The 12,975-nt window shown below is 37.8% G+C and overlaps 1 protein-coding gene across 1 annotated transcript in view; it reads left to right on the top strand.

Moving 5' to 3' along the window:
- LOC144976670 (ATP-dependent DNA helicase Q4-like) overlaps positions 1-12,975 on the top strand; it is a gene marked incomplete in the record, with an annotated part of 482,011 nt that overhangs the window by 224,441 nt on the left and 244,595 nt on the right. The window contains 2 exon segments of the mRNA XM_078921001.1: positions 2,383-2,562; positions 6,737-6,912. Of these exon segments, the coding sequence (XP_078777127.1) occupies positions 2,383-2,562; positions 6,737-6,912 (356 nt within the window).

Raw genomic sequence — 12,975 nt, 5'->3', positions numbered from 1 at the left:
ATTCCAAGGGAAAACAAGAAAAGTCACCATAGAAATAGCTTTACAAATGTGAGGCTGGCTGAGAAAACCCGGAAGATGCGGCAAGCTTTGATTTGAGATGTGAGCCAAAATCGAAGATAAAGTGTTTCCCATAGCAACACATTTTATTCAGAAAAAAATTCATAACTTGGGTTCTAATAGACATAAAAAGAAAATTTAAAGTGGTAAATGATCAGAAAGATGTGGTCTACACAACTTCATATATGTGGCCCATCATCTCAAAACGGTATTATGTCGGAACAAACCAGATGCTTAAAAGCCGAATTTAATGTTAAACTGGTCAAAAATATAAATTGTTGGCATTCGCACCCTAAAATATGGTTGCCATTCTCCTCAATAGATCGTATAAACTCAACACAAGTCTGATATTTCTGGCTATAAATTCAATTTTCAACATCTTGACCAACCCGACTTAATACCGTTTTGAGGTGAAAGGTCACATATATACTCAATTTATGAAATTTGCGCTTCTTTCCGGGTTTTCTCAGCCTGCCACACAAATTATAATTTGCCCTCAACATGTTCAAAAAATGCTACCAGTTCCTGAATATAGGTTTTCGTGAATGGCACATTCCTTTTCAGGAAGAATTATTGAGTCAAAAACACTTTTGAAACTGTGCTGCCGTAGCCAAAAATAAAATTCGTATTTCTACGAATCTTTCGTAGAACCAGGCAGGTCTTCATTATGTTGACTGGCTGCAATACTGAGTGAGAGAGTGAGAGAGAGAGAGAGAGAGAGAGAGATAGATAGATAGATAGATAGATAGATAGATAGATAGATAGATAGAAAAGAAGAAGAAGAAGATAGATAGATAAAGAGAGAGAGAGAGAGAGAAGAGAGAGAGAGAGAGAGAGAGAGAGAAGATGAAGAGAGAGAGAGAGAGAGAGAGAAGATAGATAGATAGATGAGAGAGAGAGATAGAGATAGAAGATAGATAGATAGATAAAGAGAAGAGAAAAAGAGAGAAGAGAGATAGAGAGAGAGAGAGAGAGAGAGAGAGAGAGATAGATAGATAGATAGATAGATAGATAGATAGATAAATAGAGAGAGAGGGAGAGAGAGAGGGAGGGAGAGAGGGATGGGGGGGGGGGGGGGGGGGGTGAAAGTGAAAGAGCTGGAACTTCTTTATCGTCTGTTGATGATACAGTTATCGATGAGCTTGTGTCCAAACATTGTAAGGAAACCTAAGCTGCCGGTCTCTGGGGGAAAAAAAAAAAAACATATTCAAAAATTTGGCCAGAAAACCCGTCCTTCAAATTATATCGATCGATTTCAATGACTTTCATCCTGGCAGAAACTCTCAAACCCGGGACTTCGCAAAAATGTGTTGCAAGCACCGTATGACCCTTAAAAACAAACAAACAAAATATAAATAGCCCTCACAGTTTGAATGATCCTCCTCTTGCTAGGAATATCATTGATCCTAAACACAGGGCTTTGTTGATCTCTACGTCATGACTACGTCTCAAGTGTCCCGTCTTCACACCCCGATTAACGAGGTAGACAATGGCACGGGTACTTGTAGTAGTTAGACATGTGGGAGATGACATCTGAATTCGATACCTATGCTGTGGTTTCAATCAAGGAGTATTCATCTTACTCACTCAATGATTGAGACTTTTGCTACTTTTCAAAATTGGAGAAAAAAAAAATGTAAAAATGTATTTAAAATGAGCATGTACATAGATAGTTTTATTCAACTATAATTAACATGCAAAATCTAAAAACTTTAACGTTGATACAGTACTACGCCTATAATTTGTCTCATAAATATGTAATAATTAGGCATGGGGTAAAAATGACCAGGGTAAATTACAGATATAGTCGGTGTTAGGGTTGAGTGAGTTAAACAAACAAAAACAAAACAAAACAAAACAAACCCAAAGCATTATGAAATGCATCAAAAACTCACAAAAGGGGAATTTCCTCCATTATTTAAATGTATGTTTGTTATAGTGAATGAGAATGACGTAATCAGTCAGATGGTGAAAAGGTTCGAACTGAGATATTGCCAAGTTTAGTTAGAAGGTCAATTTTTATCAAAAATGAGTTCTTTTCATCAATTTTAAATCAACCCTTTATGTACATTTTCAGGAAATATCAAAGCTTAATTTCACTTCTAAACATTTTTTTTTACCACGATAGTCAAGTTGAAAAAGTATGAAATTTGAGAAATGTTGCTGGATACCTTTCTTTCCCATACATCTGACCATAACTTCATAAAAAAAAAAAATTACTTCAAATAAAGATTAAAACGCCCCGGGGAGCTTATTAAAAACCTGACTATAGTTAAAATGCCCTTTTTATTGTGTTTTTGTTTTCTCTTATATTTTCTTATCTAGATAAGCAGACCTCCCTCGAGGGTCCGACCTCTTCAGCTCAGGGGACAGTAGTTGGTCGGAAGAGGAAACCCACCAAGAAAGGACCTCCTCCGTTTGACCCGTTGCTATGGACAGCCGATAGTTACCATGCAGGCCTCCCCTCTTCAAAACGCAGAAGTGTCCAAAAGGCTTTTATGACTGGTATGTGACTAGTTTACAGTGCTTCCTCTTTTCCGCATTTTTAATGATCCGTGAAAAATCTGCACTTGTCAAAATCCAAGAGAAATATCCGCGGAAAATTTCAAGAAAATTTTTCTTTATTGGAGTGCTTAACGAAAATCATAATTTTGATGCCAAAGTGGCTCCAAATGGCTCTAATTGCATGTCAATTTATAAAATTTTCCGGGGGGAGCATGCCCCAGGACCCCCTTTTGGCACTGAGTTTAAATATTTAACTCTCTCCTTACCAGCCATTTTCAGGATTTTCCCCAAAACTTCACAAAACAACTAACACAAAAATATATTTTTTTTATCACTTAACTACAATAGCAGTAAAGTTCTTGCGATAAATTATTTCTTTAGCAAAAACACACTTTACAACACACTGTTCATTTTCTTTAAATTCCATGATGTACAAGAGAAATTTGAATTTTTAAAATGTTGGTTGTATCGTAACGAATGTGACGATTTTCCTATAGTTGATAACTCACTTAATACTAGAGATTTTTGCTACGTTCAAAACTGGAAATAGATTATTAACAATAAACGTGTGCATTGTATTCAACAACTATTAACATGCAAAAATTATAAAAAAACATTAGCTTTGATACTACGCCTTTAATGTGCGGCTATGTGGTCTAGTGGTATGACACTCGCTTTCGGATCGGAAGGTCCTGGGTTCGAGCCTCGCTCGACGCATAGTTGAGTCCTTGGAAAAGACTCTTTTCTCACATTCTCTCACCGTACTCAGGTGTAAAATGAGTACCTGGCCGTTAACAGCGTTGTCTCTGTCCGAAAAATTGTAATATCGCCTAACAGGCGTCATGTCTCGTCCTACATGTTAAATGTTGCTGTTGACCAGGGACCCCTTGTAAAGCGCTTTGAGCACGTTAAGTGGATATTGCGCTATATAAAAGCTCAATTTTAAATTTTAAATTTTTAAAATTTCTCTCAGAAAAATGTAATAGTAAATAGGCATAGAGTAAAAGCAACCCGGGTTAACTACGGATATAGTCGGTGTTAGGGTTGAATGAGTTAAATTGGTTTATCATAGACTCTTTTTCTTCCAATATTTAGTTTTCACGGCCAGACACCAAAATGAGATTATTCTCATACTTGAAAGCTTTTTTGTATAGATCATTGCGTTTTTCTGTCATAAATGTCTCCAATTCTCATCTTTGTGTATGTCTGTGTGTATCTCTGTGTGTTTGTGTGTTGGTGTGTACATGTGTGTGTGTGTGATAGGGCGTCATCATCTGTGGGCGACAAGTAGTCTTCTCCATACTCCCACCTTCATATTCAGGTACTGTGTACATCATATAAGTTTCAATTAACCAAACATTCCATTTTAACGAATTCCTTTTAAAAAAGAAAAAAAAAACCAACAAAACAAAGCCCCCCCCCCCCCCCCCCAAAAAAAAAAAAACAACAAAAAAAAAAAACAAAAAACAAACAAATCTACAAAATACATATTTTGAAATATGAATCATTGACAAAATACTTTATTAACAATTATTTCAATATCTTTGATTAATAAAGATATGATAACTTTCCGATTTTTCAAAATTTGAAAATAAAAGAAGATGAGGTGATGTGCATAAAATACAATTTTATTGCAGAATCATCCGTCGTCCATGGAATAGATAATCAGGATAACACAATAATAATAATAGTAATAACAATAATAATAATAATAATAATGATAATAATTAATAATAATAATAATAATAATAATAATAATAATAATAATAATAATAATAATATAATAATAATAATAATAATAATAATAATAATAATAATAATAATAATAATAATAATAAGTAGTTGTAGTGTTTTACCCACCCACGGAGCCTTAATGTTTCCACTGTAATGGTCAGTGGGATGGTCAAAGACAGATAGCTATTTTGTTCTCCTTAATGCCAACAACCACTTAGCTAGAGTTAAAAAAAAAAACAAAACAAAACAAAACAAAACAAAAGTAAATAAATATATTACAGTGACTCCGCCTCATCGCTCACTCGGTAGTTTGGATTAGTGTGTCGATTAAGCGTAGTGTGTGATTAAGCGGAGTGAACTGTACCTTTATTCATCACACAGGGGAAATTTGTCTCTAGGGTCTATTCCAAGGGAAAACTGGAATAACCTCAGGCGTCAGCCGCAGCGCAGCGCCGCAAATTGAGCGAGGGGGAGAAGACTTGCTCAAGGCCACATAGCGCAGATTTTTCTACAACAGAGAAGATCTACAACATTTCTCTATCGTCAATTTGGAATTTAGTAATGTATTTATGTCTTTATTGATTGCTGTTGTTGGCTGAAGAAGGGTTTTGATCCCGAAACGTTTCGTTTAGGGTGTTTTTGTTCTTTTTTTTTTGGTTAAAGCTGTTATGTTCATTTTTGTTTATTACTTTTTAATATTCAGAAAAGTGAGTGGAGCAGGCATTTATGTTGGTAACAACAAGAGATGAAGTGAGTAGAAAAGTGCCAGAAGACAATAGAGAATAAAAATTTTCGCGGCGGTGGTGGGGTTCGAACCTGCGACCTTATTGGTACGACAACTCCGCTGGCAGGTGAGAGCGTGGCTCTACCGTTTGAGCTATCCACGAACACAAAAATATTCGTATCAAACTCAGGTCATTTCTAGAACTCTCTCTCACCCACTTCTGGAGATCGCGGGCTCGCTCGCCACACAACCATCGCGAAGTTACTTGACCAGCAGTTAAGCTTAATAGCCAATATTCTCAACACAAACATATATACATAGAAATGATTGAGACATTGATATGCTCCGGTATATGGGGTGAATTTTTAATTCAGAAAAGTGAGTGGAGCAGGCATTTATGTTGGTAACAACAAGAGATGAAGTGAGTAGAAAAGTGCCAGAAGACAATAGAGAATAAAAATTTTCGCGGCGGTGGTGGGGTTCGAACGGTTCTTGCTAAGTATGCTGAGAATCAAACGAGAAATTGACATTTCGTCTCTATTCAGATAGCTGAATTGACCGTACACCAGCCATCCTTTGGACGCAATCAAAGGTGCCATTGTCACTACTCTTTGAAGTCGTGAAGAGCTCACTCGCTTGATGAAAAGACCCTTTCTTCCATTTGTCTATAATATGTTCTTTTTTTTTGTTTGTTTTGTTTTGATTTGTTACTTTATGACAGCCTCTTATCCTGCCAACCACACAGACATGTCCTTAAGAACTCCTCCTCCCTCCACCCCCCCCCCCACTCCCTCCCTCCTCTCTTCCCTTTTATCTATTGAAGGAGTAGTCATCATAATCAAGTGAAGCATCAGAGAATGATATTTGCTGACAAAGTGCAAAACGCTGATTATTATGTGTCTTCCTCTATAGTGGCCTTTCTTTCTTTCTTTCTTTCTTTCTTTGTTTACATTTTCACATGTTATCGATACATAATTTATATACGGCAATGTAGTCTAAAGTGGTATGACACTCGTCTTCGGATCGGAAGGTCCTAGGTTTGAGTCCCGAGCGTACAGTTGAGCCCTTTGAAAAAGACTCTTTACTCACATGAGTAAAAACGAGTATCTGGCCATTAACAGCGTTGTCTTTGCCCGGAAAATAAATTGTATTACCGCCTAACAGGTTTCATGTCTCGTCCTACATGACGGAGTTGTTGAACTATTTTTTGTAACGAATCACATCTTTGCCTATAGAAAATCATCAAGTATCAAAACAGATCTGTAAAAAGAAAACATTATTGTTTTTATTAAGCTTTTATATAGAGCAATATTCACTAAACGTGCTCAAAGCGCTTTACAAGTGGTCACTGGCCAACAGCAACACTTAACATGTAGGACGGGAAATGACGCCTGTTAGACGATATTACAATTTTTTTTCTCGGACAGAGACAACGCTGTTAACAGCCAGGTATTTATTTTAAACCGGAGTACGGTGAGAGAATTTGAATAATGAGCCTTTTCCGAGGACTCAACTATGCACCGAGCGGGGTTCGAACCCATGACCTTCCGATCCGAAAGCGAGTGTCATACCACAAGACCACATACCATGTGGTCTAGTAGATATATATACACTCGCTTTGGGATCGGAAAGTCATAGAGCCGCACATAACAGAAACACGGCGTCCGTTTCGACCCAATTCTCTTTACCATGTTTTTCCCCCCGATCTCAATCCAGGTCGTCTGCGTGTCGTGGTGGCGACCGTTGCTTTTGGAATGGGTCTGGACAAGGCTGACGTACGGGCTGTGATCCACTACACCATGGCCAAGTCGTTTGAGAGCTACGTGCAAGAAATCGGCCGTGTCGGGAGAGACGGATTAAGGGCTGATTGCCATACATTCCTCGGAAGAGATGTAAGTCAGTTTTTTTTCCTTCATAACATATGGAAATCCTACTTGGTCCCTATCGCCAAGTAAGTTTTTCTAACATATGGAAATCCTACTTTCCCCTATCGTCAGGTACGCTTTTTCATAACTTATTGTAATCCCACTTGTCCTAATCGTCAAGTTAGTCCCCCCCCCCCCCCCCCTCCCTATCTCTGACATACGGATATCCTGCTTTTCCCTATCTTCAAGAAAGTTTTTTTCATAACTTATTGTAATCCCACTTTTCCTAATCGTCAAGTAAGATTTCCCCCCCCCCCCCCCCCCCGACATATGGATATCCTACTTCGTCATATAAGTGTTTTCATAACATATGGAAATCCTAAGTTTTCTTCCCCCCTGACATAATAATATGGTAACCCTATTTTATCCCTATAGTGAAGTAAGTTTTTGTTCCTAACCTATTGTAATCCTACTGTTTCCCTATCGTCAAACTTATATCGTTGCCCGCTCTACTGAGCAATACATTGACGATGGTGACTTTGCATTTTGATGATATATCATCATATGTGACCCATCGTCTCAAAACGGTATTATGTCGGATCGAACCAGATGCTTAAAAGTCGAATTTAATGTTAAACTGGTCAAACATATAAATTGTTAGCATTCGCACCCTGATAAATATGGTATCCATTTTCATCAATAAAACATATAAACTCAACACAAGTCTGATATTTCTGGCTATAGAATTCATTTTCCAACACCTTAACCAACCCGACTTAATACCGTTTTGAGGCGAAGGGTCACAAATGTTCTTATTTGTCCAACCACCCATTTGTCCACTCTTGCCTTAATGTACCTAAGCTTCTTAATTATTATTTTTTTTAATCCACTGACTCTAACTCGTCATGGGTGTGTAAAATTGGGTGGAAAAAAACAAACAAACTTTTAGATTCTTCCTATCATTTTTTGTTGTTGTTGTTTTGTTTTGTTTTGTTTGGTATGTTACGGATCACTAACATTGCTATAGTGAGACGGTGAATGATTTAATTTTGTCTATACGTTGGACTGGAACCCTCAGGGCAGAAGATCAAGGGGAAGGCCACGAGGAACATGGAGAAGAATTAAAGAAGCTGATATACAGAGAAGTTGTAAGACCTGGAATGAGATAAAAAAAAAAAAGAAGTTAGCTCAGGATAGAGAAGGATGGAAACGGTTTGTCGGTGGCCTATACCCTGACCCAGGGTGAAAAAGGAAATGATGATGATGATGATGATATAGAAGGATGGAAACTGTTTGTCTGTGGCCTATACCCTGACCCAGGGTGAAAAAGGCAATGATGATGATGATAGAGAAGGATGGAAACTGTTTGTCTGTGGCCTATACCCTGACCCAGGGTGAAAAAGGCAATGATGATGATGATATGTCGTGATCAATCAATTGAAATTGTCTGCCTCATGGTTTCTGTTAAAGCTTTATTTTTATCGTCTACCAACTTACTATCTGTCATGCATGGTTATTGTCAAAAGTCGAACTCTCGAAATAGCGAGCGGATGACATAAGTTGGTAAAAGTAACGTTTGTTTGTTGTCCTGAATGTCGTAAAACTGGGTGAAAAAAACCCAAACAAACCAACTTTTAGATTCTTCTTATCATTGCATCGTTTTGTTTTGTTTGCTTGTTGTTTTTCGGATCACTAACATTGCCACAGTCAGTGAGATGGTGAATGACATAATTTTGTTTATGTGTAAGCTATGTGGTCTAGTGGTATGACACTCGCTTTCGGATCGGAAGGTCCTGGGTTCGAGCCTCGCTCGGCGCATAGTTGAGTCCTTGGAAAAGGCTCTTTACTCACATTCTCTCACCGTACTCAGGTGTAAAATGAGTACCTGGCCGTTAACAGCGTTGTCTTTGTCCGAAAAATTGTAATATCGCCTGACAGCAGGCGTCATGTCCCGTCCTACATGTTAAATGTTGCTATTGACCAGGGACCCCCTGTAAAGCGCTTTGAGCACATTTTAGTGGATATTGCGCTATATAAAAGCCCAATTAATCAAGTAATTGAAAATGTCTGCCTAGATGTTTCTGTTAAAACTTGATTATTCTCGTCTGCCTACTTACTATCTGTCATTGTTATTGTCAAAAGTCGAACTCACAAAATGGCGATCGGATGACATGAGTCGGTAAAAGTAACGTTTTTTTTGGTTTTAACTCAATCAACCCTAACACCGACTATATCCGTTGTTTACCCAGGTTACTTTTACCCCACGTCTATTTATTACTTTTTTTCTGAGACAAATTATAGGCGTATCTAGTATCAAAGCTAACGTTTTTTTTATGTTTTTACATGTTAATGGTAGGTGAAAAAAACTATCTATGCACATGCTCATTTTGAATACATTTTTTCCAGTTTTGAAAAGTAGCAAAAATCTTTAGGATTGAGTGAGTTAACACAACTGTCTCTTCCCGTTATTTGTGGGTTGTCCTGAATGTCGTAAAATTAGTGGGGAAAAAAAACAAACAAACCCAACAACTTTTAGATTCTTCTTTTCATTTTTTGTTTGTTGTTGTTTTGTTTGTTGTGTTTCGGATCACTAACATAAGTCGGTAAAAGTAACGTTTGTTTGTTGTCCTGAATGTCGTAAAACTGGGTGAAAAAAAAGACAAACCAATTTTTAGATTCTTCTTATCATTGTATCTTGTTGTTTTGTATGGTATGTTACGGATCACTAACATTGCCAAAGTCAGTGAGATGGTGAATGACATAATTTTGTTTATGTGTATTCAATTAATTGAAATTGTCTGCCTAAATGTATCTGTTAAAACGTGATGATTATTCTCGTCTGCCTTTTAACTGTCTGACCTGGTTATTGTCAAACGTCGACCTCACCAAATGAATGACATAAGTCGTTAAAAGTCACGTTTGTCTTTTTAACCCACGCTAACTCTAACTCGTCATTTGTGTATTGTCGTGAATGTCGTCGTAACACTGGGTGAAATAAAAAACAAAACAAAAAACTTCTAGATTCTTCCTATGATGTTCTCTTTTTTTTGTATTTGGTATGTTACATGTCACTAGAAATATATATATATATATATATATAATATATATATATATATATATATATATATATAATATATATATATATATATATATATATATAAATTATAAAAAAACAAAAACCATGAAATAATAGTGCTCAACTTTAGGATAAACGGAGCTATTTATAAACATTTTAAAGATAATTAAGATTGTTTGACTTCTACAACGTTGTTATCGAGTGTTGCTCTCATCAGGAAGTGGAAGTGAAAGTAGAAAGAAAGGAATCACTCAGTTTAGTAACCTTTAGCCATAGATTTATAAATAGTATTAAGACCGTCTATATTTACCTATGCCTTTAGCACACTAACTATTGGATGACCAGGGTGTTGGGGTGAACCAAACCTTAGGGCTATCTAACCCACACAGGAGACTGACTCCGACGACCCGTCTTCCGGATAAAGGCGTGTCATACCATATGAAACAGTGCCAGACAAAGTAAGAAAGAAAAATACATGGAGAAAAACAAACAAACATCCCCTTAAAAGTCAAGGAAGACCAATACACACATATCACACACACACACACACACACTCTCTCTCTATCTCTCTCACAAACACACAGATGCACAAACACACGCCCTCACACAAACGTAAAGCTTAAATAATAACGTGAAATACGTTGAAAAGGCGTTTTAAATAACAACTTTAGGGCTCCAAAACGTTAACTCTCTTAACGTTAAGAGATAGATAGATAGATAGATAGATAGATAGATAGATAGATAGATAGATAGATAGATAGATAGATAGAAGAAAGAAAGAAAGAAGAAATATATATATATATATATATATATATATATATATATATATATATATATATATATATAGAGAGAGAGAGAGAGAGAGAGAGAGAGTGAGAGTGTGAGAGTGTGTGTATGTGTGTGAGAGAGAAAGAGAGTGTGTGTCTGTGTGTGTGAGCGTGTGTATGTTTGTGCGCGTATGTATGCGTGAGAGAGTGTGTATGTGAGAAAGAGAGAGAGAGAGAGACAGAGAGAGAGAGAGAGAGAGAGAGAGAGAGAGAGAGAGAGGGAGAGAGAGAGGGGAGGGAGGGAGGACTTACTTCAAATAGATTAATTAATTCCCCGTTATTAAAACACAGTAAAGCGTGATTAACTCGACCACCGTCGTCATCGATACAAGATCCAGACATAGTAGTGGGTCCGTCGCTGGAACATTGGCCTGGAGAGTGGAGTTTGAGTGGATGGATGGATGGGATGAATTACCTTTTTAATCAGGTCTAGGTCCTCATCACACACTAGAGAGAGAGGGATCTGTGGTCCCCCCCCCCCCACACACACACACACATACAAGATCGGGGGTCTGTGGTCCCCCACCCCCCTCCAGATACAAGATCCAGACATAGTAGTGGGTCCGTCGTTTGAACATTGGCCTGGAGAGTGGAGATTGAGTGGATGGATGGATGGATTACCTTGGGAATCAGGTCTAGGTCCTCATCACACACTAGAGAGAGAGAGGGGTCTGTGGTCCTCCCAGCCATTGCCGACCAGCGGAATTTCGATTTCATTCTCAGTCTCTCCGGTAGACAAAATATACAAAATACATCCCCTCCCCCTTTTTTTTTTTGTTTTAAGAAAAAGGAATAAAGTTGAGCGGCCTATTCTATCGTTCGAACTTTTTAAAAAATCAACTTTCATGATAACTTCAGCTCTCAGAGAGAGGGATGGAGTGGAGTGAGTCAGAAAGGGAGAGGGAGAAAGAGGGAGAGAGAGAGAGAGAGAGAGAGAGAGAGAGTGAGAGAGAGAGAGAGAGAGAGAGAGAGAGAGAGAGAGGGGGGGGGAGAGAGAGAGTTCAAATATTATGTAATCAAAATTGAAGAAGAAGAATAAACAAAAATCCAAAGTGACTAACTTTGCCATTGTCGTCTCCAAACAATACCCAGACATTACATAGTGTGTCCTCCGTCTCTTGAACATTGGCGTGGAGATGGAGTGGCTGGATTGTCTTGGGAATTCAGTCTGGGACCTCCCAGGAATTGTCGGCGACCAGTGGGATTTTCATTTCATTTTCAGCCTATCCAGTAGACAAAATATACAACCCTCCCTCCTTTTTTTTGGTTTTAAGAAAAAGGAATACAGCCTATTCTATCGTTCGAACTATTTTTTAAAAATTAACTGATTCAGCTGTCAGAGAGAGACAGAGAGAGAGATAGATAGATAGATAGAGAGAGAGAGAGATAGATAGATAGATAGATAGATAGAGAGAGAGAGAGAGAGAGAGAGAGAGAGAGAGAGAGAGAGAGAGAGAGGGAGAGAGATATTATGTAATCCAGTTTGAAGAAGAACAATCAACAAACCCAAAGTGGCTAAATTTGCCATCGTCGTCTCCAAACAATAACCAGACATTACATAGTGTGTCCCTTGGCGTGGAGATGGAGTGGCTGGATTGTCTTGGGAATCCAGTCTGGGACCTCCCAGCCATTGTCGGCGACCAGCGGGATTTTCATTTCATTCTCTTCGAACCCCCCAAATATATTTTTCTCTTGGGTATTTGATAAACAATCACGCCCCCCCCCCCCCCGCCCCCAAAAGATAAATTAAAAAACATCATTGGTTTCCTCTAACGTTCGAGTTTTTTTTTAATTAACTGACATGATAATAAGTGTTCTGTGTTCCTGTGGCCTAATGCTACTGATGCAGTTTTCACTGAGCTTCGCAACTACTACTACTACTACTACTACTACTACTACTACTACTACTACTACTACTACTACTACTACTACTACTACTACTACTACTACTACTACTACTACTACCTACTACTACTACTAGTACTACTACTACTACTACTACTACTACTACTACTACTACTACTACTACTACTACTACTACTACTACTACTTCTAATTACGATGATTATTATTGTTGTTTTTGTTGTTGTTGATGATGATGATGATGATGATGATGATGATGATGATGATGATGATGATGATGATAATGTTGACGATGATGATGATGATGATGATGATGATGATGAT

The sequence above is a fragment of the Berghia stephanieae genome, chromosome 7, assembly GCF_034508935.2.
Source record: "Berghia stephanieae isolate SIO BIC M18660-M18661 chromosome 7, UCSD_Bste_1.3, whole genome shotgun sequence".
Classification (NCBI taxonomy): domain Eukaryota; kingdom Metazoa; phylum Mollusca; class Gastropoda; order Nudibranchia; family Aeolidiidae; genus Berghia; species Berghia stephanieae.
Note: the sequence above shows the minus strand (reverse complement) of the source record. Positions and strands in the feature narration are given on the sequence as shown.